This window comes from Cryptotermes secundus, unplaced genomic scaffold (assembly GCF_002891405.2).
Source record: "Cryptotermes secundus unplaced genomic scaffold, Csec_1.0 scaffold26, whole genome shotgun sequence".
Classification (NCBI taxonomy): Eukaryota; Metazoa; Arthropoda; class Insecta; order Blattodea; family Kalotermitidae; genus Cryptotermes; species Cryptotermes secundus.
In genome coordinates this window covers 1,801,561-1,828,215 of record NW_019743656.1, presented here as the reverse complement: position 1 = coordinate 1,828,215, position 26,655 = coordinate 1,801,561, and the positions used below count along the sequence as shown (strand labels likewise).

At 42.6% G+C, this 26,655-nt stretch overlaps 1 protein-coding gene across 1 annotated transcript in view; it reads right to left on the bottom strand.

Moving 5' to 3' along the window:
* Positions 1–15,403: 15,403 nt before the first annotated feature.
* LOC111874186 (beta-1,4-mannosyltransferase egh) overlaps positions 15,404–26,655 on the bottom strand; it is a 40,137-nt gene continuing 28,885 nt past the window's right edge. The window contains exon 3 of the mRNA XM_023869471.2: positions 15,404–16,806. Within this exon, the coding sequence (XP_023725239.1) occupies positions 16,213–16,806 (594 nt within the window). The 3' untranslated portion in view covers positions 15,404–16,212. The remainder of the gene's footprint in view (positions 16,807–26,655) is intronic.

Here is a 26,655-nt window from a genome sequence, read left to right as displayed (position 1 = left end):
TCTAGAATTGTATATTTGAATCATGGAGACCATAACTGAAATTGAGTAAAGATAGTAGTGGTCCTTGTCTCTTAGAGAATATAATGGCACTTGCAACAAACTTGTTTATATGTTTAGACACAAATTAAACACTGTTTAAATAAAATGTGGTGTGTGTTCCATCTTATTTATGTTAACTGAGGAGACATAACACTGGGGGCAATCGTGCCACAGGTCAGGCAGTTAGTTGCCGGCTTCCCACTGTGGCAAATCGGCTTTCATCTCAGGTTAAGTAATGTGGGATTGGTTTATCTGAGTATGTTAATTTCCCCTGTCATATCTCATTCCATAAATTGCTGTCTAATGTCAATACCGACGGTGTGATTAAGTAACCAGCTTAGAAAACTGACTGCGGCCGATTCAGGGGATCTTATGCCTCCTGGTTTGCTTAGCTGTGTTATGATGATGGTGTGCATATTATTTTTCATTACAGGAAGTCTGTGTAACACTTACATACTTCTTACATTGCATTTAATGTTATTGATCTTCCTGGGGATGTAGGATGGCCAATGCGTAAGGCTGACAACCTAACCGCTATCTGTGTCGGATTGTCTAGAAAATGTGGGAGCCTCGACGTCTCACAACCTTATGGGTCTCTATGGCCTGTTACAGAGATAGCTTTTACCACATTTACTTTGCTGATAATGTAAGCTGTCTTTAGTTGATGATCCAGTTCTTGCGTGGCAGTGTATATACGAGGGTCGTACTGAAAGTCATGAGCAACAGTTTTTTGTAAAGTAACATGCTCTATTATTGACAAACCAAATACACCACCTCAATCTACAGACCTTTCTTTATTTTTCCACATAATTGCCACTTCTTTGTACACATTTCTCCCAGCGTTCTGGGAGTTTGAAAATTCCCCTTCTGTAAAATTCTGTTCCAGCAATCTGAAGACACTGACGCACTGCTTTCCGAATTGCCTCCCTTGTCTCAAAACGTTGTCCACGCAGCTGATCCTTCACAAATCCGAAAAGATGGTAGGTAGTCAGAGGGTGCCAGATCAGGGCTATAGGAGGGGTGTGGAAGAACTTCCCACCCCATCTTTGCAGTTGCTTCCAATGTGAGGCGAGCGGCATGGGGGCGAGCGTTGTCATGCAGGATGATGATGTTTCGTCCCGGATGTTTATCATGTAGTGCACGACGGACCTTGTACAGCGTCTGGACATAACGAGCAGCATTGATGGTTTGCCCAGGTTCCAGGAATTCGGCCAGAATAAACCCCTCTGCATCCCAGAAGACTGTGCCCATCACCTTCGCAGCTGATGGCACTGCCTTTGCCTTCTTTTTTGATGGAGAATGCAAATGGTGCCATTCCATACTCTGCCATTTCATTTCAGGCTCGAAATGGTGAAACCAGCTTTCGTCACCTGTCACAATACAGCAAAAAATCGCCTTGTGTCGATATCTCTGCAGCAGTTGTGAGGTGATGGCTTTTCGCTGACCTTTGTGGTGTTCGGTCAATAACCGCAGGACCCAACGAGCACAAACTTTCCTATAGCCTAAGCTTTCAATCATCTCCTGTACTGCACTGTGCCATATTCCAAGTTTTCGGGCTATTGTGTCCACAGTCACACAACTGTCATCTTCAATGATCTCATCCACTCTTTCCTTGTTGCGTTCACTTGAGGCTGTTCGAGGACGACCGCTCCGAGGCTCATCTTCGATGCTGGTGTTCCCATCTTTAAAATGTTTCACCCATCTTCGAACACTGCTCGCACCCATGCACACACTTACATAAACATGCTGAAGTCTCTGGTGAATTTCTGCAGCAGGGATTTCCTCTTTCACAAGAAATTCGATGACAGCACGCTGGTGAAACGACATATTGACATATCGTCGGCCATTTTGTTAGGAGTGATACTGGTCACGTGATGCAAGCTATTGATGTCACAAGACACCCAAGGTTTACACAGCAGCTGCTTCCACCTACCACCATACTCTCTTTCGTCTGCTGTTCCCAGGTTGCATGCAAAAAAAAGTTGCTCATGACTTTCGATACGACCTACGTATTATTTTTGTGTTTATAAGGCCAGTGTCATTCTGGATCCAGGTAGTTTTGACATTAATAAGGCATTTGCATCTCCTTTTAAAGGAAAGTTATGTATCGTATTAGCATTACCCTACATACACTTGTGTACAGCTCCATCCAGCCAGTATTATCTGATGCTTATATCTGCTTGGGACCTTGGTGCCTTTGAAAATTTAAAATATTGTGGTAGTGTAGTTGGTTGAGGCACTATGCTACAAGGCGGAATGTCATGGGTTCAATTTCCGATGAGGTCATTGGATTTTTCAACTGACCTAATTCTTCTAGCCGCATTATGGCCATGGGATTGACTCAACATCTAACAGAAATGAGTACCAGCAATTCTCCTGGGGCTTAAAGGGCGGCCAGCGCATAAGGCTGACAACCTCACCACCGTCTGTGAGCCAGTTGTCTAGAAAATGTGGGAGCCTCAACGTCTCACAACCCCATGGGCTTTCAAAGCATGTTACAAGGATAACTTCATATTTTTATTTCTTAAATGGTGATTTTAAAGAACAGTGTGATTCCTGCTGCATGAATGACCCCATTTCCAGTACCAGAGAATTCTACATGTTTAGAGTGTGTTCACATACCCCACTGAGGGGTATGTGTGGAAACAGTATGGACATATTCTAAGAACACTGATAATTCGTATTTATTTTTGAGGCTGGTGAAACAAAGTAAGAGACATTGGTGTTTTGTTTGTATCATCACTGGTGGCACATCTGATATTGCTCCATACAAAGTGAACAGTACCAAGAAGCGTTTCACAACTATACATTGTTACAGTTATTTGTTCATGGAGACACTGTGTTTTCTCTGTGAGATAAGTGAATATTTATATGTACTTAAGTTTCCAGATTGTGGATCTGTACATCCACTCCCCCATACGCCTTCATGGCATAGTTCTTAATTAAGCACAGGCACAACTTTACATCTTACCTTAAGTTTGCAGATAGTTAATGAGGGCCACTTTCCCGAAAAGTTAATTATGTTCTAATAATAATGATTGGTACCTGAACTGTGTGCCTAATGAATATGACATTTCTATCTAGCTCATGGAACAATACGTGAGAAGCTAATCAGAAGATCCGTTAGCGTTGTGAAGGCCAGTAAAATTAAACGTTTCGGAGGAACATACTACCTCCATCATCAGGGTGGAAGAGGAAGACAGGCACAGTGAGATGTAAAGAAGCTTGTTTCTTGATTTCGTCCTTGACTCATATGACGGAAGCAATACATTCCCCCCAAACAATGAAATTCTGCCTGACTACACGGCGTCACATCCCAGTATAGTATTCGTGGCCGCAATGAGAACCTCAGATCTAGCATAAAGATAACAGTTTTCAAGAATGTTAAATAAAAGTAAAAAGTAACAAAAGTTGCCGAGTTCGAGACCACTGTTGGAACGCAACTGTTGTGTCCTAGGATACCTGTAGTTTGTACCTCAACCGCTTGGCGCTGGAAGTTCATAGGATTAATATAACGATGGGCGGAGTTAAATATTACACATGTAGGGTTCATAACACGAGGCAACTTGCGGGCCATGGCCGGGTGTTATCTGTTGACCGTTGAAAGCAGGAAAGCGACCCAGATGTAAGAAATGAAGTTTTTTATTGCTAGTGGGGTCGGACTAAGTCTCTTGTACTGCGGCCACTTCTGGCCTATTGTACCAGCCCCAGATGATAGGTGAGGGTGAGGCAGGGGAAACCTAAGTACTCGGAGAAAACCTGTCCCAGCGCCACTTTGTCCACCACAAATCCCACTTGACCAGACCCGGGATCGAACCCGGGCCGCCGCGGTCGGAAGCCAGTGACTAACCGCTTTAGCTATGGCGCGACCAGGAAATGAAGTTACTCCGTGCATATGAGGATAGCTCAGGCTATGGGATGGACGACCGAGGGAATGGGGCTCCATTGCCGACAAGAACTTTTCTCCATAGCTGCCAGACCAGTTACGGGGGTCCACCCAGCCTACTATCGAGGGAGGATCGGTGGCTGTTTTCTCGGGGCAAAGCGGCCAGGGCATGAAACTGACTACCTCAATCTCATGCAGAAATTAAGAATTGTGTTGCTATATCTCCGTTGTCCCACCACTTCTACACGAGGTGGTATTTAAGCCAAGGAACTTTTTATCATGCCATGGTTATTAGAAAGCCTCATGTACAACATTTGTAGGTTACGTTATACGTTGAGTAACCAATATTACGGAGGAAAATCCCCGTGTTTTTGTTCCAGTCTTGTGTTGACAGTAGAATCTAGTAGCTGTCTAATGAGTGTCGGGAAAGTTGAGTCTGTATGGCGACGGGCTGAAAGTCTAGGGTTCGACTCCCAGCAGGTAAAAATTTACTCTTCTGCGCAACATCCAGACCGACTCTGGGGCCCATCCAGCCTCTTATCGAATGTGTACCGGGGAGCTCTTCCCCGGAGGTAAAGCGGCAGGGGAGTGAAGCTGACCACTCACTTCCGTCTAGGGCCGAAATCAAGAATTGTGGACCTATATTCCCACTTCCCCGTACGTCTTCATGGCGCGGTACTTAATTAAGCGTAGGCACAACTTTGCTTTTTAACTTTCTAATGATGATAAGCGCCGGTTTCGATAAGTTTGTGGCACCTGAATCATTTAATGGATCGCCCGAATGTTTAATGAACCCAAAGCACGGGCAGAATACGAATACATGAAGACGAGTCGTAGCTATTTTTATGTGCAGTTTATATTCTCGATTCGGCGTGATGTTGGGGCAAGAATGGGATACAGCGCTTGTGGTAGCTGGAATCTGCTGACATCGGACCCCAAAACCTCTGATATAAATTGTCATTGCTGCTGGTCCTCGCCAGCACATTCATTCTTGGTTCCGAGGTCAGCTGGGCTCACGACCATATTTTACTTAGACCTCAGGTTGCATACCACCGTTAATTACGGGGCTTAGCTCAGTTAATGAATGAATCGATAACCTTGATTGTCAGCGGGTTATAGGTCTTTCTCATCACGGCATCCAGAACAGCTCTCAGGCCCACTCGTGTATTCAGTGCGTACTGGGAGCGTTTTGTTCGGGTGCCGATGAGGTGGATTTGTTTTCAGTTGACCTAATCCATCCAGCCGCACTATGGCCCTGGGGTGGACTCAGCCTATTAACAGAAATGAGTACCAGGAATCTTCCTGGGAGGTAAAGGGTGGCCGGCGCGTAAGGCTGAAAACCTTACCGCCATCTGTGAGCCGATTTTCTAGAAAATGTGGGAACCTCGACCTCTCACAACCCTAAGGGCCTTCACGGCCTGTCACTGGGATAATTTTAACTTACCATTTTTTTTATTGGGAGGTTTTCACCCAGGGGTAAAGCGGCCGGGGTGTGAAATCGAATACTTACTTGAATATATCATGGAAGATATGAATGCGTGGAGTCATACCTCCAGTATGCTTTTGACGTGATACGTAATTGAGCAAAGACAGCTTACATTTATCCAGAACTGTGAAGTAGGGGCTTTTTTCCCCCCCTTGGCACTACAGCCCCAGTGGGCCTAGGCCTACCTCCATGAACTCCGTTCACTTCGGTTTTTCTAGATCTTACACATTCGGTAGGACTCCTTGGGCGAGTGATCAGCTCGTCGCAAGGCATCTACCTGTAGACAAACAGAAAAACGCACACAAACATCCATGCCCTGAGTGGGATTCGAACCCACGATCCCGGCTTCCGAGCGAGCGAAGACAGTGCATGCCTTAGACCGCTCGGCTAGTGAAGTAGGGGCTTAGCCTATGTATCTTGAAGCTAAAAGAACATAATACAGCTCACCCCTGCCGTGTTACGGAAAAGACATGTTATTGAAAATGTTTCCTTAACGCGAATCCTGTTTCTCATTAATTTGCGCGCTGTAAGCGGTGATGCGTTCTTACGGAAATCTTTTCGGTCCACAGTTGTAAGAGAATACAGTGCACAATCTAGAACAAGAACAGGTTAGCAACCACGCTACCTCCCATTCGTCTATGTGACCGATGCATGAGAATATGCGATTTGATTTTTTAAAGAAACAGTCGCGCCGAATTTTCAGTTGTTTTCCACTTCGTTAAAAAAAAAAATCTCAGCTTACCGACTGAATTTACGCCCGTACTTGAATTTGTCATGTTTTATGAAGTCCGCAAGGGCGAAATTCCGTTACGCGGGGGCGGGCTGTATCCTCGACACACTTTTCCCTTTTATGTCGATAATTCGTTAGAGAGTCAGAATTTGAAGACGCCAGAGACCAAGGATCACATAATTTCATTGCATTTATTATAATGGACGGTTTACTGACTGACACAGCATTGATTCTGATATTCAGTGCTCATAAAAATTAACTCCTATCTACTTTCTACTTCCGCTTGTAGTGTTGTATGGAGGTATTGAGACAACAATTCTGACGTCAGAACCAGAGAAGCTGCCGCTTGAGGTAGGCTAATCAATTCCTCTGCGCACGCGTATGTACAACAGTTCAATAATCGATAGTGAGGCTTAGTCTTCTGCAACTCTATTCGAGTCGTGGCCTCCTCAATCATGCCATTTAAGATGCATTCTATTTTGCTTTCATTGGACCAACTATTTGGTTTTCTGAAATCCACGTGAACAGCCCTTCATCTCAAGATTTTACAATCCAGTTCATATCATTGTTTTTCCTGTCTTCATGCTAATGTTGTAATCGGTGAAAGCTGCTTCTGAAATTCCACACCTTTCATTGAACTTGAAAATTCATTATCATATTCACCGTTTCACCATATTACTTTATGATCCGTTTTAATATTATCATCCCGCCTGTGCTTCAGTGTTCCAAGTGAACTCATTTCCACAATCTCCAGACCAGCTCTGGGGCCCACCCAGTCTAATTGATAGCGGTGCTCACTACCCGGACATAAAGCAGTAGTAGCGTCCAGATGGACACTCACCTCCATCTGGTGCTGAAGTTAAGAATGCGTGGAGCTATACTTCCACTCCCACCGTACGTCTTCTTGGCGTGGAGATTAACGAAACACGGAAGTTTTACCTTTACCGGGGTAAAAGTAAAAACACGGTACTCCACACCTTTGCTGTTATTCGAACCCACATAGTCTGAGCTACTTATAGCCTCGTTAAATACGCAGTAAGTAAATAAATACATCAACTGGTTACTTGACAGCGGTGCGTGGAATGAAGTGACAATTTGCAAGTGTTCCCCATAACAGCAACGAAACCCCAAGTTGGGGGGGGGGTAGTGGACACATGGGTTAATCTTCGCATGTAAACTACGCAAGATATTACTGATTGCATACCTGACATCACTTACTTAAAAATAAATCGCGTGGGCTTACCTGAAAATAAAACTCTTATCCATGCAGAAAAGTGACTATAAACACACGAATGAAACAAATATGCAAAGAGATAAGGCGACTGATGTGAACAGTATGAGTTGGCGTCACAGAACTACACGTGTAGTTCTGAAGGATGATAACTGAATTTCAAAAGACGCGTTAAAACCCAGGGCGTATCTCTGTCGCGGCGAAGTGGTCAGCTCATCCTAACATACCCAACTAAGTAGTAGCTTTACACCTAATGGTGGAAACAGTTCGTTCCCGAAACGTCGTATAAATCAAATATATCCAGCGTTAATAGTAAAGTTACCAAGTTGGGGGGGGGGATAGTGGATACATGGGTTAATCTTCGCATGTAAACTACGCAAGATATTACTGATTGCATACCTGACATCACTTACTTAAAAATAAATCGCGTGGGCTTACCTGAAAATAAAACTCTTATCCATGCAGAAAAGTGACTATAAACACATGAATGAAACAAATATGCAAACAGATAAGGCGACTGATGTGAACAGTATGAGTTGGCGTCACAGAACTACACGTGTAGTTCTGAAGGATGACAACTGAATTTCAAAAGACGCATTAAAACCCAGGGCTTATCTCTGTCGCGGCGAAGTGGTCAGCTCATCCTTACAGACCCAACTAAGTAGTAGCTTTACACCTAATGGTGGAAACCGTTCCCGAAACGTCGTATAAATCAAATATATCCAGCGTTAACAGTAAAGTTACCTCTGGTCTTGGCTGTGCCATAGCTTAGGCGGTTAGTCGCCGGCTTCCCACCGCGGCGACCCGGTTTTGAGCCCAGGTCACGTCATGTGGGATTTGTGGTGGACATTGTGGGGCAGGTTTTCTCTGAGTACTTCGGTTTCCCCTGCGAATTCTCATTCCACGGACTACTCCACATTCATCATCATCCGGGGCTGGTACAATAGGGCAATTAGTAGCTGATGTACCAAGTAGACTCAGTCTTACCCCACCCCAAGGAACTAAAAAAAAACTACCCCCGGTCTTAATTAAGCACCGCGGCATGAAGACGTATGGGAGAGTGGAGGTATAGGTCCGCCGTTCTTAACCTACTTAAGCTTTGTCCTCTGGGAAGGAGTCCGCGGTACCCACTGTACAGAAGGCTGTGTGGGGGCGCAGAGCCGGCGTGAATGTCATGGGGGGGGGGCAGTAATCGTCTCCATCTTCAGGGTCACCTTTCTGCGAGTTTCTTGCCTGGCTTTCATCAAGCCTGGAGATGGGGCGGTATTACTTACTTACTCATGGAGCTGAGCCCTTCTGGAGGAGCCGCCAATTCTGCAGCTACTCACGAATTTCCCAGCATTTTATGGAACCCGAAGGTTCATTACAGTGTTCACAAGAGCCCTGCATTGGTCCCTATCCTGAGCCAGATCTATCCAATCCATACCATCCCATCCTATTTCTCTAAGATTCATTCTAATATTGTCCACTCACCTACGCCTTGGTCTTCCCAGTGGTCTCTTTCCTTCTGGCTTTCCCACCAATATCCTATATGCATTCCTCGTCTCCCCCATTCGTGCTACATGACCTGCCCACCTCATCCTCTTTGACTTAATCATTCTAATTATACTTGGAGAAGAGTACAAGTTATGAAGCTCTTCATTATGCAGTTTCTCCAACCTCCTGTCACTTCATCTCTCTTCAGTCCAAATATTCTCCTCAACACCCTGTTCTCAAACACCCTCAGTCTATGTTCCTCCCTTAATGTCAGAGACCAAGTTTCACACCCATACAGAACCACAGGCAAAATTATAGTTTTGTATATTCTAAGTTCCTCGAAAACATTGGGCTGTGTCTGAACTAAACACAGAAGACTGTACACTTCATAGTCACTGCCATGAGAACATCAAATCCAACTTGAGAAGGAATGTACAGTGATAACACTGTTCCCCATCAGTGGATCGCTATGCAGTGTGACGCTTCATGAAGATAACCATGGCCTGAAATGGAGCCTCTTGTTGACTTTGCTGTACTGCAGTACATTCAGATAAGAGAAATAATAACATATTTTATTTATGTATTTCTCCTGTATATCTCAGATAATATTCCTTATCAAATGAATCTTCCTTCGAAACAAGAAAACCACTTATCTACGTTCTGGAATTTGAGCAACAGTTTATTATTCATAAAATTTAATATTTAAAAAACTAATGAATCCAGTTACATTGAGCAAGCAGGCGTAGAAGGGTAAATTTGCATTTGTTTAGCATGTTTACTGTGAAGGACGCCTACAAGGTTTGTCTTTCAGTGATGTTTTCGTAACTGAGTTACACATCATGTATGAGTACCTCAGTGGGTGTGTATATATGTGTAATGGTCTGGTCCGGAAGCATTTCAACACTTTCTTTCATGAGAATTTTGACTGAAAGCCAGATGGACCCCAGGAGTACACTGTGAATGTGTTGAAAAAATATTCGTGGTCTCACCAGCCAGGAATTCAATTTGTATACATTGACAGTGATTGAATTATTATGAAGACATGTTTTATGTATGTAAGAATAACAGAGACAGAAAATGACAGAGGCTGGGGGAAATTACATAATTGGAAGCTTCATGGTTTGTACTCATCACCGAACATTATTTGGGTGCATATATCAAGGAGAATATGATGGGCCTGTCTGAAAACCTGAAGGCAAGACTCTAGCTTGCAGACCTACACACACACATGGGAAGATAACATTAAGATGGATGTTGAATAAGTGTGGAATGGGACCGAAATCAAGTGGCTCAGAATAGGATCCAATGGTAGACTCTTATTCTTATATTAAATGGTTTATTTAATGATGCTGTCAGTAGCTGAGATTATATGGCGTCAAACAGTAGTAACATGATGAACTGGAGAGGATGGTAAGCAAGTGACTTTGGCCTACCTTGAGGGATTATCCCAGCATTTGCTTGGAGAGATTGAGAATAATCATGAAAGACCTCAGGATAATCAGTGTCCTACATTAAAACTGGGAACCTTGAAAGTACAAGTCAGAAGCATTACCGCTCAAGCAAACTTACTCAGTGGCAGACTGTTGTGGACATACATGGTTACTTGAAACTTGTGTAAGTTATCGGAGACTATCAGTGCAACACAATTGCTTGTAAAAGCTCGCTTAAAATTATTTTTCCCTGTCATCTATGGGTGAACAATATTAAAATGGATCTTAGAGAGATAGGATGGGATGGTATGGATTGGATTGGTCTGGCTCAGTATAGGTACCAGTGGAGGGCTCTTGTGAACACAGTAATGAACCTTCGGGTTCCATAAAATGCTGGGAAGTTCTTGAGTAGCTGCACAATTGGCAGTTTCTCAAGAATGGTTCAGCTCCATGAGTGAGTGAGTCATCTATGAGTAAGACATAGAAAAGACCAGGAACAAAAACAGACGTTTTTGAGCTACCATCATGGCATTTAAATAGAGGATTATAATTAACACAATCCTGTCACGTGACAGGTGCCAGAGGCAGCGCTGATTCTGTCAAGTGATGGCCTCTTCCCATTGTATAGGGAAATGCCATTTTCAATTAATTTTCTGTTGTTGTTCAAATGGAGGTAAATTTATGTGTAGCTTGTGAAAGCTTTAAAGAGTCAGCATACAGCAATTGTCAGATATTTTTCATTTTAGTTTCAAAAACAGGAAGTTTTCATAGAAAAAGGGCTGGTCCGGTACATAAAATCCCTGTACAGGGGCAAGTAGTGAGTGGTTTAATAATCAGTTAGTGTAGCAGTATTACAGTTTTACAGCTGTAGGTGCACCACTGCTTTCAAACAGTCACTTCCTAGGGCGGATGAATTTGTCCCCCCCCCCCACAGAGGCAGGGATTCAGATGTAGAGACATAGTACACTACTGGCTAGTAACAACACTGCAGGTATGGGGGGATCCCTTAGAACAAGTTGTGGTTTAAACATACCTTTCATTGGCAGTATCATAGCTGAGGTGGTCAATCACTTCTCACCATGGTGTGGGTAATGCATGTGGGGCTTGTACAATGGGCTCGTTGAGGCCACAGTACCAAGGGAATCAATGTCCCGCCACTCCTTGAAGTGACAAAAAACTACATCCTTGCTTGTTTAGATTAAAACTTCTAATTACAGTTACATATAAGCAATTAAGTACTGTTTATTAAACCAAGTCATATTTATTATCTTAAAAATAACAGAATTCAGCAATTATTGCAGCATATGATTTGATCCTGTCAAATTGGCCATCATCACATGTTGCAAGCAACTGAGTTTTTTCCTGTAATATACAGGTGTCTGTTCTTGTGTAGCAACTTATACACTAATGTTCCATAGACACTCTTGTTAAGACGATTTTCCAAACAAGTGGATACAGACAGAGGCCTGTAATGACTAGAATGCATGTTGCACAACAGACATGCTTACTTCATGTAGGGTGCAGTGAGGATACAGTGTACACATTGTTTCTCTTTTAACATGAGTATACAGGGTCTCTCTAAATCTGGTCAACTTTTGAACAATCAGTTTGATATGAGCTAGTGATGAGGCCATGTTCCACATCAGTGGCAAAGTGAAGGAATAGAGGGAGCAGAAACCCCATGTATCCCAGGAATATGAGCATGATACAGACCTTCCCCCAATGCATGGATTTGTTAAGTGGCCCCCCTTTGTCTGGGTCCTTCTCTTACCTCTCTGACCATTTCCTGTGGGGGCTACATCAAGGATCAAGTGTATCAGCCCCCCCCCCCTGACAAATGGTAAATAATTCTTGTACCTATTGCCATTAGATTAGGATAAAGGGGGACACTGTCTTCATGACACAGGGACATCACATGGAACATCTGTTAAACTGGTAAATGCAATGGGGAAAATGTCTGATGTACTATGTTTCACACTTAAGCCATATTCATTTCTGAGATATAATTGTTCAAAAGTGCACGTATTTGTGGCAGCAATTTCATGTCTAGCAACTTAAAACAATATTAAGGCCATACTGGAACACAAATTCAAAGTGTGGGAAGTAATGTGATGTGGCAAAAAGTATGAAACATGTCTCAGTTTATGCCATGAGGTCCTGTACGGCATGAATATTTGTAATCTTGGCTCAATGATGTCCAGAGTGAATGGAAACTGAAATTCATATTTTGCCCCTCTACCTATGAATTTGTGTCTCAATAAGATTCTGAGTATTTCCTTAAAGGCCCAAAATGGCTCTTTTTACAGAAATTAACACTCACTGCCAATCTCATCTCTTGAAGGATGATTTTCACTACATGTCAGTTGCCACTGGGGTACATAATTTTCTCCTACAGGTGTTACGCACAAGGACAGTAAGAGTATCTTTTTGAAGTTCAAAAGGATCAAAACATACCACAATTGTCAGTTGTTTTTCACATGTTTTGTTCCATTTCCCTTTCAAATAAGTTTTCATGGAAATTCCAGTACTGGGGCATGGCAGTGAATGGGGGGGTTATGATGATGATGATGATGATGATGATGAGTGCAAAAGCCTCCATAATGTTAACCGAAATCATCAGGTATAAGATCCATAAGTACAATGTGTTAACTTAGATCTTGATCACAGTACATTCTTTGGCATCTCATGTGACATCATCACACATGGTCTATTAGAATATGCAAATATATTACATTAATTTTAATACTGTATCTTATGAGGGCACATGGTAGCATAGTTGGTTGAGGCACTATGCTACAAGCCAGAAGGTCGTGAGTTCGAGTCATGATGTGATTTTTTTCAGTTGACCTAATCTTCCAGTCGCAATATGACCCTGGGGTCGACTAAGCCTTTGAGAGAAATGAGTACCAGGAATCTTCCTGGGGGCAAAGGATGGCTGGTGCATAAGGCTGACAACCTTACCGCCATCAGTGAGTCAAATATCTAGAAAAAAAAATGTGGGAGCCTCTATGTCTCACAACCCTATGGGCCTTCACGGCCCGTTAGAGGGATAACTTTACTTTTACCTTTTACTGTATCTTATGAAGGAGAAATTGGTCTCAGTGTAGAAACTCTGAACTTTGTCAAAAGATGACAGAATGAAAATATCCCCTGCCATTTCCCATTGGCTTTCTGACAGACTGAGTCCAAGTTACAGCTGCCCTGACATAGTATATGTTGGTACCTACATACCAAACTATGAGCCTGGGTATCATACGTCAGTATAGCGACTGATTACGGGCTGGATGAATGAGGAGTTGGAGTTCAAGAACCGGTAGGGTGAAGAATTTTCTCTTCTCCACCTCGTCCACACCGCCTCTGGGAGTCCATCAAACCTCCTATTCAATGGGTACTGGGGGCTCTTTCCCCGGGGGTAAAGCGGTCAGGGCGTGAAGCTCACCACTCACCTCCAGGTACTGCTGAGGCCAGGAAAATGTGGATCTATACATCTACCCCCCATATGCCTTCATGGAGTAGTGCATGATCAGTTAAGCACAGTTACAACTTTTTTTTACATTTTATATACCACACTATTCCGATGATCATAATCTCCATATTCACTGCCATGAGCACCCCAAACCTCACATATATTTATGGATGTTATCAATTAAAACAACAGCAATTTTACTCATAATAGGGTATGAATACAGTCAGAATTAACATTCTGAATGTGTGTCATGGTGTATGCATGATTACATATGCAGAGTAGTACCTTCCAGGATGTGACACCGTGTAGTATGGTACAGGTTTGCCAGTGTTTTGGAGGAACATAGTGCCTTCATCTTCAGGGTCAAAAATAAATAAACCAAGAAGAGCTCTGCTTCTTGCCTGGCTTACTCTTCTACCCTGAAAGTAGACATCTACCAGACTACACGGTGTCACATTCCAGAACATACTACTCTTCATGGTCACCACTGCAATAAACTCAAAATCCAATACTGTTACATATAATTACAGCAAGTATCATCAAAATTAAATATGATTCACTGCGGTATAGACAGTGACATGGCAGTTCCTTCCTTGCAATGTGTAGTGGCCAATAAAACTTGGTACAGAGAGACTTGCTCTTTTCATTCTTACAACTTAAGACAGTTTATTTTAATCCCTACAGTACTATAATATTTCTATAATAATTACACAACTAAATGGACTTGTGACTCCTTTTGACCTAAACTGTTCCGAGATCTCAATGTTGTATGAGAAGCTAACAGAATAATTGTAAAAATATGTTAAGCATGTCAAAAGAAATAAATCACAGAAATTGTTCATGTGATGCTTGACAGTATACGTGGTACAACACTGATTTTCTCATCAGTGTGAAGTTGGGCAAATCACTGTGTTCTTATGCATAGATTATGAAAATGTTACATCACCCACCATCTTCTTTGGAAAGCTATACTGGTGATATCTTTGACAAATACAAAAATATGTAACACTGCAAAAATTTTCAGCTTGGAGAGTGGAAAATGTGCAGTTATTGGTTAATATAAAGGTAGATGTTACTCGTCCACTGGCCATGAGATTGCCATGTCACAAAAAATGAGTGGTTGAGAAACCACCACATTCTAACCAGCTGGCTATCTCACAGCTTCTTGTATGTTAAGTTCTGAGCCCTTGAAAATGGTGGATGATTTAAAATTTTCAATCTTAACATATTCAAATTTACTAGAATTGCCTATTCTTCTTTAAAAGGTAAAATATTCAGTTTTGTATACAGTACCATTAAAGCTTATCTTATTTGCAAGTGGGGGGGAAAAACTGTACAAAAATATCTGCACTGGACAGATAGCGTCTAAGAACACTTCGCTGCAATGTAAAGCGTTGCGCCCCCCCTTCAAAAAAAAATCTTTTAGCAACTGAAGTCATTCCAAACAAAATGGTTATGGAAATGTCTTACTCTGAAATGGTGAATAACATGGTACTTATGATTCTGCGAAGAATGACAGTTCTTGAAGGTCGTAGCAGCAATACAGTTGATACAATTTACATGCATGATATGATATAAGAGTATTAATACTAGTATATAGCTATTTATTATTTAAATTTTTATATATGACTTTGGATTCAGTTTGCAAATTCATGAAAATTAACGATCAAGAATATTGTTTTATTTTAAAACATGAATAATAACCCCCCAAAATATGCTACATAAGTTTGTATCAAAATTATAAGGACAGTGTACATTAGAACAAGTTAACACAAGAATCTGTAATTGTTCATTTATGATGGCAGAAACAAATGACAAGAAACCTATATCTGCCTCAATATGAGGCATATGGAGGCTCGGGTTCTTGAAATACTAAACTAGCATACAGTTTCATGTATTTGAGTATGAAGAGCAGCAAACAGATGTGGATCAAACAGTAACAATCCTACTGTGAACATGATGGAAAGGTGACATAACCTGTCTGAAACTGAAAATGTGATCTCTCATGTGCCGAGATGTAGTGTGCTGCACTTGAAAGTATGGACTCGCCAGCCTTGATTTTGTTTCTGCGAGAACTGGACCGAACATCCAATGTTATCTTGCAATACACTTTCTGTGGAGCAAAGTGTATGGCTATGCACTGCATCTTGTGATACATCATCTCATTAAAATGCTAGGCAGAATTGCTTCTTTTGAATTAATGACACTTAAGGTAAAGCATGCTGCGATCACAGAAAGATCACTATCCTTAATCACATGCGGTACTATGTTAAATGCTTACTATCTTGACATATATTAGCTGATGTTACTGTGATAAGGTGTGGTCTACTTCCATTTTTTATTGAGATCAGTGGACGAAGTAACTTGCTGGAATAGAAATAATACACCATAAGTTACAACCTTCTTCTGGACAACGGCCACTTATTCTTACAGTTTACAGCAGGCTGGCGTGGCTTCTGTGATGTTTCTTAGCATGAATTGATGGCGATATATTTCTCTATAGTCGGTTTATTCTCCTTGTTTACCACATAAAACCGATGTTTGTGACCAAAAAGTCCCCATATAACCGCCACATTTTCAATAAGTATATTGAAAGGGATTGTACATAGTGCTCCACATATACATAAGAGGAATCTAAGCATACCAAATCGATACAGAGAGAATGATTTCACGACTCCGAAAACATACATGTAGATATTGACAGCACCAATGAATGCGCAGACAAAGTCCATCAGAGGGGGACAAGGTATGGGGCAGAGTGCAGCCAATACAACATTTGACGTAGAAAAGGGCATGGTGACCCAGGAGTAGCATGAGATGCCGAGGAGAAGCTTGTATCGGAAAGGAATAGCTTTTGAGTGCACGACGAGCAGGATGCCTTGTAACCATCGCTTCCTTTGCTGAACAAAGTCACAAAGAGAGAAAGGTGACTTCTCCCACATCTCGCCCTCCACGAAGTTGAACGAGTAACCCTCTGTATAGGCCCTCATCGCAAAGTAACAGTCCTCTGCAACCGATCCGTCCAGCCCATTGTCAAAAGACACTTGTCTTTCAGCTCCCACCTGCAAAAATAATAAAAGCAAATTTATAATTTAACTTCCATTATATCTGTTAAGAAACCATCCTGACACATACGAATACCAAGGTGGCCATTCAGCTGCCCCCTTTTAGGGAGATTTTGTTACTGTTTCACTGCATGACTTATGTTTGCAACACTGGTGTCATCTGGGTATTTAACATGTCAGACTGTTTGGATCAAGTAGATAATAGTGCTTGTATTTTGTATTAGGGAGGTCCTGGGTAAAACTTTCTGCCTGGAGACCGACTATCATGACAGATGTTTTTCATAGTACCTCAACAACTTCCTTCCACATTTCCAATTCATTATCCACTAATCATCCTGTTATTCCACGATACAATGTGAACTACTGTAAACCATAAATAAATATGTGACAGTCTCAAAAGAAGTGATATGTTTTTTCATCCACTTAGTGCCTTCATTTTAGAGGACTGTGCTGACAGGAAATAAATGCCTACAGGGGACAGGAGTTAATGTGAATGCACTGTAGCAACTGCCCATAAAAGATATGTATCATATAAATTAGCAGAACTGGACAGTACTGTCATACTATAACTAATTTGAGGTTGGGCAAATACTTATGTGTTTCAGCATGAGTCTGTATGTGTTTATTCTGACGCTGTCATAATAGCGTCAAATGGTAGAGTGACTGACAAAATGTAAAGGATTTGGAAGAAAGAGATCATGGCATAATCAAATTACTATACCAGCCTTTTCCTGGATGGAGTGAGGAAAATCAAACAAACCAGTGTGGACAGCCAGTGCACTGAGATTTGAAGCAAGATTGTCGTGAATACAAGTTCGGAGCATTAGCACGATAGCAACATGTTCGATGATAAAGAGTTCACTGCGCATGAAAATGCTCTTCATAATTCAAGGGACTGTGTCAAGATACACAGAAAAGACAATATTGCAGACTGCCTAAATTAATTTTCACGGTGGTTACAGATGCATAAGACAAGAAAAAGGCAGTAAAAATATAAAATTCACTCACCCATTCATGGAGCTGAGCCTTTCTTGAAAAGCTGTCAACTGTGCAGCTAGTCAAGAACTTCCCAGCATTTTATGTAACCCGAAGGTTCATTACCATATTCACAAGAGCCCTCCACTCGTCCCTATCCTCAGCCAGATCGATCAAGTCCATACCATCCCATCCTATCTCTCTAAGATCCATTTTAATACTGTCCACCCACCTACGCCTTGGTCTTCCCAGTGGTCTCTTTCCTAATGGCTTTCCCGCGAATATTCTGTAAAATTTAATACAATAAAATGAATACTGAAAATGACATTTAAGGCCGACAGACCGCACACGTAGTTGAAGATATGGCGCAATATAATAATATATGACAGCAGGCTTGTCTCGCTTTGTATTCTGGAAGTGCTCGGTTCGAATCTCTGCATGGACATCGACTGTCCTAAGACTCACATGAAGAATGTAAATGCATAGTGTGGGCAACATGCAAGTGGTACATATAGCAACCCGTGTGCTGTTAATGCTCGTCGGTATAAAAGTTGCTACTCGTACATGTCTAACCGACTCTCATTTCAGCCGGGAACTGCAGATAATTTCTGCAGACACAATATGTTTCGCCGGGCAATGTGTTTCAACTTGGTAACAGTATCGTGTGGCACGCACTGACGTAACAGAAAGATAATTTCTTTTTGGTAATGTCGATGTTTGTTTGGCGGACTGCCAAAATATGAAGGCCGTTTATGCCCCTCCGCCCCCAAAGCTGCTTCTGTTTTATTATTACATTACACGAACTGTAGGATTTTAGGATGCTTGATGGTGTTTTAATGATTCTGCCTGAAACATGTACAGAGTGATGATTACTAGGAAAATATGGAACACGCGACTCGCCGGAAGCAGAGAGTGTGTGCGCTTTTTCCTCACTCACGTATAAGGAAAATAACATTGGCGTTTCACATCTTATGACACCTTACGGATCAGTCACTGCTTTGGTTTAGCCATAAGTCCAATTTTATTGTACAGTTCAACGCTTAAGGCGAAGGTCATCTACAAAGGTACATATAGTGACCAGTGTGGCTAAAAGGGTTATACGTGAAGAGACTGTAATCTCAGACGGAGGTTTTTAAAAGCACTGTTGCTTCTTTCCACGCGCGCGTGTACGTCTACCTATATCATGTGGCGCACAAATATTACGCTTTTTTTAAAAACAATATTGTAAACATGAAAATAACTTTATGGATCTGAATGGAATCTGTGTAATTTGTGTAGAACCTACTTATATATGTGTATAAAATGTCTGATTGATGTTTCTTTGATCCGTTACATACGAAAATATTCATTTTGAACATTGAAAGCACGCATTTTTACATTAATATTAGCCGCTGTTAGAAAAGTGCAGGATGGCATTTGAACGTTTTTGTCAAATCCGCAGAATGGCCAACAAATTCTTCAAAGTTCGAATCCGTTTGGAACGAACTGAGACAGTGCACAGCAGCAGAGAGACCCGCTTCAGCTACTGCAATAATGTGTTGACCCCACCAGATAACACGCAATCATCCATCCACCAATGGAGAAGTCGGTTTCAAGCCGTAACGCAAAAAACGGACCGGGGGGGGGCAATTCAACATGGATTCCGACGGAGTATCACTGTTATTTTGCATGGTAGCGTCTGCAAGATGAGAACTGAGACGAAGCAGAGAAGAAAATGAAAGAAAGGAAACAGGATGATGATGGTTCTTAAATAATTCCACTAAAACAGTTTCCCAAAATGGGAGCTGCGGCCCTTCAGGGGGCGGTGAATTGTTCTGCTGGTCCTCGCCAGCACAGTGATTCTTGGTTCCGAGCCCCACGGGATTCATTACCATTTCTACTGCTTGACGGCTCTGGGAGCCTTCCGAACCCTCTACTTAACCACGTTGTCAGTGGCTAGCATCCAATGGTATGACTTGTGACGGGAAGGATTTGGAAGGAAACGGTTGTGGCCTAATCGAGGCAATATCCTGACATGTGCCTGAAGGGACTGAGGAAAACTATAAAGAAGTTAGATCAGAAATACTGCGCTGTCTCGACCGGGATTCGAAGCGAGAACCTGGCACGGTGGAGAATGTAAAGGCGCTGAGTTAATTTTAATTCCAAACTGGTGCATTACATTAGGAACATAGAATTAATAGGAACTACTTCATGTATATGATTAAAGTTCTCTAACAATTATATTTTTGGAACTGTTAAGTCACATTTTAAGTCGTTTTTATGGGTTAGGGACGCGGGAGGGAACTTTAAACCTTTCTATTCACTTGGAGAGAGCGCCCCACTTCATCAGGAGAGTCAGCAGATGACATTCTAGCGTTACGTACTGCAGATGCAAGTGGTACAGCGAAATCTCATTTTTACATTGCCATTTTGAGGGAAGTTTGCTAATAACTCTACTGCGTAACGTCTGGTCAAACTGGTCCTACTCGCCAGTAAAGCCTTCGCATTTCCTGAATACCAATACATAACCTCAATCACTGGTACAATTAAACGACAACAATCTTCGTATTGCGTAAATGTGTGTCGACAGGCAATGTGACAATGACGTGTGCTGTGACAGCGTTTACAGGTTACTGTCTTATGTAACTCCACACGGAGCGTTCTTCCACTCTGGATGCTGACAGTCGCCCAGCTCTTCACAGAATGTCCCGAATTTCATTACTGAAGCGGGACACCAGACCCTACCTTACGTTAGCTGAATTCAATCCTCACCCAGACGTTTTACTACTTTAATATCCATGTTAATATTATCCTTCCGACTACGCCCTAGGTTTCACAAGTGGGCTCTTCCATTTACGGTACTCTAATATTTTCTTTATCCATTTCTCATTGCCGTGCGTGGTGTGCGGTACAAATCATGAAGCTTCTACTTATGTAATTTTTCCATTCTCTTCCGACTTATTTTGTTTTAGGGCAGAATATTTTTCTGTATCACCCTGTGCTCTAAGTGTTTTTTCCTCAAGGTGAGACTAACCTGCGAAGTTTCACACTCATACAAAACAATGGGCAACATTATATGTCCGTGTATTTTTACGAGTATATACAGGGTTTTAGGCAGCAGGCGGGACGACAACAGATTCTTGACTTAATGGCAAACGCATTCGTGGAACTTCACCTCCTCCCTGAAGAGGGAACGCAAAGTAATTACTGCGTGATCGAAAAATTAGAGCGGTTTTTGAAACTCAATAACGCGAAACTATCCTCGTTATCGTTAAAAGAGTATTTTACATCTGGTAAGGAAATTAAAAGGAGACGGCATGGAGTGGCTGGGGCCATGTGATTAGGACTGATCAAACAATGGCCTCTAATAAAATACTTAAAAGCACACCAGATGGTAGAGTGGGAAAAGGCCCAGACTGAGACGGCTAGAAGATGCAGAGAATGATCTACGATTGCTGAAAATGAAGAGGTGGATGCAAAAGGAAAGTAAAACTATAGACTGACGTACGTCGTAAATAAGGCCAAGGTTCCAAGAGAATCGCAGAGCGCACCTGTAGATAGGGAACAAATAAATTCTGCAAGTGTTACAAAGGGACTAGTACAGAAGGTTACGATCGTAGTTCTCTGGGCTATGGGCTATGACACAGCTTAGTTTCTTCGGTCGTTTCCAATGTTTGGGAGGAATCTGCTGCTCCCGCCATCAGGAAACTTCAAATCTCATTCAGTACACAGAACTTCAAAACTTTGCTGACAGTGAATAATCTCTCCCTCAGTCAGCGACAAGCCAAACTGCGGAATGGTATGTGAGAGGGACACGAGACGGTCTTACGCCTCTATCACAGCCATGTGACCATCCATCACAGTGGAAAATGGTGGCATCATAACGAAACGCCGAACTCCCTGCAATCAAGTGAAAGTGATTAAGGTTACGTTATTTGGGTCACGTCACAACCGTCTTTCTCATCGCAACCGAGGTGACCCTCACAATAAAGTCACTTTGCTGTCCTGTAGTGACATCTGGAGGACCTTGCTGCAGTGCGAAACGGCAGTTGGCATCCTTGCTTCGTACCCGAACTGAAATCTCGGCCGAGACCGGCTATCCTCGCTGACCTTACGTGATTTTACTTAACTCATGCAGGAGCCCGGGACAGCCTGATTAGTACAATGACGAGGCTGCAGACTGGATGACCAATATATTGGGGGTCAATTCTCAACATGGGATGTTCGTAACAGCGTCCAGACCGGCTCTGGGGCCCAGCAAGCCTCTAACCCAATGGTTGGTTACTGCGGGCTATTTTCCTGGTGGTAAAGCGGCCGCGTCGTGAAGCTAACAACTGATCTCCATCTAATGCCAAAGTACACACCACCACTCCCCCATATGACTTCATCTGTCTTGGTCGAATGGTCATCGTCCTGGTCCAGAAACCGTTTATTCTAATTAAGTGGCTCCGTTGGTTTCCTCAGTCGCTCTAGGCAAACGTTGGGCTACTTCCTCAAAGCAGTATTAAGCTTGTGTCAGCGCTGTTACATTAACAGCTAAGAAAGATTAGATCTTCTATAGAGGAGGGGTAGAACAATTGCTCCTCCAGGAATGCGGGGCTACGCCCTGTGTTATTTCGGTCAGTCAATAAATCGAACCTCGTTCGCAATAACCCAATTCTTTTTTTTTCCCCCCGCACCGTAACTGTCCACGGTTTATCGGACATGACGAAAGACTGGAAGGAAGCCATTTCGTGTTTCCTTATATTGAGGAAACGTGAATGTTACTAGGAAAACAGAACTTCCACTGAAATCTTTTTAAAGCAACGCACTATGTCAACACAATTCCTTGACCAGTTCTGTACTTACATAAAACTAGCATACAGCCCGTTGTAACGTCAACGGAAAACTTCTTCTAACTTCAATAACGCGATCAGTTCTCATGACAGCTACAGTTATACTGAATTATACAAAAACTAACAGATTAAGAATTTGCACTATGCGATGCTGCTATCTAAAGGTACGGTAGGTATAAGCTGTCCATGTGCTTAACTAATTAAGCAGTACGCCATGAAGGCGTATGGAGGAATGAATGTGTTAGGTCTACATTTTCTTGACCTCGGCACCAGTTGGAGATGAGTTGTCAGCTAAACGCCGCGGCCGCTTTACTCACAGGGAAAGTGCCCCCGGTACCCATTGGATTGGGTGCTGGGTGGGCCCCAGAGCCGGTCTAGACGACGTGGATGAGATAAAATTCTTGACCCTACCGGGACTCGAACTCTGACCCCTCGCTCGTGCCACCCGTAGCTAGTAGCTATAAAGATACGGTATAAAAGGGCTAATAAATAGTGTTACACATCTGTGACACCCCCGTCTATACTGTATAAATGTGAGAAGTCATGGGTTATTTACCCAGAGTCCATACCCCACTTCTAGGAACGATAATCTGTGGGTTAGAGACCCCTAAGATAGAACATAAATACGTACAGGAGATAGGCACGTGTATTATTTGCACTCGCGTTGCAACAGTGTTATTTCAAGGAGTCAACGGTTTAAACACAGCAGTGATTACAAGTACCGCCTGCTTCAACATTAACTCTATATTCTGCACGCAATAAACAGCCTCTATTTTCCTAGGCAGAATTAACAGCTCGATGGTTGTCAATCGTGACGCACTGTTTCCTGTGAGGTACGATCTGAAATTTTAAACATTATTCACGCTTCAGTGTGATTTGCTTTTCAAAGCCTGCACTGACAGAGGACTTGTATGTAGTGCACGAGGAAGAATTTTCAATGACATGCTATATGTGGGAAATGTATATTTGACTAAAACCAAGCCTACTGATAAGAGATATACCCATATTTACATCAGAGAGAATGTTACACGAGGACTATGACCGCAAAGGTTCAGTTGCAAAAAAAAAAACTCTGGTTGTGACCTAAAGGGAGCTTAAGGTCAAGGCGAACTAATTGGCGGTAAACCGCTAGTCGTAAAATAATTATGACTGTGACTCAAGTGTCAAACTGTTAAATTACGCAGTGCGGTGTTACTTTCCGTAAGGAAATCGTTAGGACAACTCGTCACTGACTACAACAGAACTGTAAAACCGATAAACTGGTAAGACGCATGATTGAAGCTGGCTGGATTGTATCTCAGATAGATAATTGTTTCTTTGTTACTGCATTGTCAACATATATAATTCATTGCCTGTAACGCAACCTACACACCGCGACATTAAAGAATGGTGATCAGCAGATACGAACAACCTTCGTTTCGCAAGAGCCGATAGAAAAAATAAGCATAAGATGCGAGTTCACACTGACTTATCAGTTTCCGGGCAGTCTTTCCAAACGTTCCCGTCATTTCTTTTCACGGCTTCCTGCAACGAAAATCTGCAGAGATGTACCACTTAGCTTCGTCCTGTCTGCAGGATCTGAGGTTCTCACGGCGGTGTTTCTGAACAGTTCTATCTTCTGGTGTATAGCGCCGTGTTCCTCCGAAAACGTCGATTGACTTTCAACGGACTACACTGTGCTATATCCCAAAAGACAGAACAGTATGTCCGAATGTAAACAACTCGGGAACAGCTGAAGGGATTTCCATGACATTTGATACTACTTACGTGGTAACGTAGTTGCTAGTACAAGCCAGAAGGTCGCGGGTTCGATTCCTGACGAGATCAATGGAATTATCAATAGAACTAATCCTTCCAGCTGCATATTGCCCTGGGGTCGACTAAGCGTCTAACAGAAATGAGTACCAGGAATCTTTCTAGGGGGGTAAACGCCGGCCGGCTCATAAGACAGACAACTTTACCGCCATGTGTGAGCTGACTGTCTAGAGAATATGTGGGAGCCTCGACGTCTTACAACCCTATGGCCTTCACGGTCTGTTACAGGGATAACTTTACCTTTTCACAGGAACGTTTTATATGCTACGTGTGTAACACACGCTCTTCTGTTAAGTCTTCGGGTTAGGCCGCGCCATAGCTCAAGCGGTTAGTCGCTGGCTTCCCACCGCGACGGCCCGGGTTCGATCCCGAGTCTGGTCAAGTGGGATTTGTGGTGGACAAAGTGGCGCTGGGGCAGGTTTTCTCCGAGTACTTCGGTTTCCCCTGCCAATCTTCATTCCACCAAGTGCTCCACAATCACCCTCACCTATCATCTGGGGCTGGTACAATAGGCCAGAAGTGGCCGCAGTACAAGGTACTTAGTCCCACCCCACTAGCAATAAAAAAAAGTCTTCGGGTCTTAGAAGTAACTGAAGGGAAGCGAGCGGACATGCAAGAATTATTACCCTCTGCGTACACTTCGGAATATTATTATACTGACACCTGACATTCTCAGTTTTTCTTCACTGTCTCCCTTGTGTTTATGATTCGCAATTCCGTCTGAACAGCCACACGTGATTTCATTCATGACCGGCATTTAAGAGTACATCCATCATACGCCGGTGTCCGAGGAACAGGAACATTGTAGCTCCTTCACATGGACTCCCAAACACAGAATTGTGATTTTATAGAGAATGGCTCTATTTTTAATATATTCCAGTAATTTGGGGGGGGGGCTATGGCCCCAAACAGAATGTTGAGGCCGGTATCTTCAGGAAGATAACACGCTCTGCAGAGGACCAAACGCGTACACGAGAAGCCATGTGCTACGTCTCTGCGCCAACTTCTTCTACCTAGTAAAGAACGCATACAAATTCTGAAATTTACAATACCTGTACTCACGGCACCGACAACGTATCCTTCTGTGCATAAGAGTGTAGCAGCTGCGATCCCATTGATACTAACGGATACAAGGAATTGCTAATATTCGCTTTAAACGACATGATAACAGGCAATGCGCTGAACATCCGGGAAGGATGACACCACGCCAAAATTCTTCTGGGATTATTGACCGTTATGAAGAATTCGTGGGCTGAGGAGACTGATCAAACCAGTTCAGCCGAAGTTTTCTGAAACTATGGAAAAGTTTTCCTCTCAAGTCTCCAAACTAAAACCGTGATAATTAACATACGTGAAGAATGCCGTCTTCTGGGATGTAGATCTTGTGTGAACTGACGTTTCGGAAGAATTTAGCGCCTCCATCTTCAGTGTAGAAAAATCCGCGAGTGAGGAACCAGCGTGAGGAGGTGGCTGCAGGTCTGACAGAGGAAATAACAGGAGTACTCCAGAAAGCTGGATAACGAAAAGCTTCATAATTTGTACTCTTTACTAAACAGTATTAGTGATCACACCAAGGAAGGAGGTTGAAATGGCCGAATGACGAACGTATCTCGAATGAAAGACGACGAAAGCATAGAAACTGTTGAAACATCTGAAGGAAGACATTACTTACGGGACCTATATGTGGATTGGAGGATAATATTAAAGTGAATCTTAAAAGAAGGTGAGAGGGTGTGGACTGGATTCAACGAACTCCGGATAGGGACTAGTGGCATGCTCTTGTGAACACGGTAATGAACATTTTGATTCTCCGACAGATACCGTATACTTTTCACACACTAAGTACGAATCAGTTTATCAACCATGACTCTGTTATATGACATACTGTATCATGCTCTGCAAACCTAACAAGGTAAAAATGTCTCTTTTTTCCAGTCTACTGTATAATTATATGCATACGTTGGTCGGTACTCTACCTTGTATTTAAAAGGCCTTGAAACAACGAAACCCGTTTGCCCAGATTGAAACGGCTTCGCTGATACGGCGCATGACTACTGGTCGTGGGAAATCACTTCGACGCCTACATAATCGTAACCCGCTTTACGCATACGTTCATTGTGTTGCCGCCATCAACAGGCTTACACACAACACGTTACGTAAAAAGCCCTATACCGTGTTTAGAATGTCTTTGAAGGTGCGTCATCATCAGACACTGACGCACATCGTTACGTCATCATTGCAA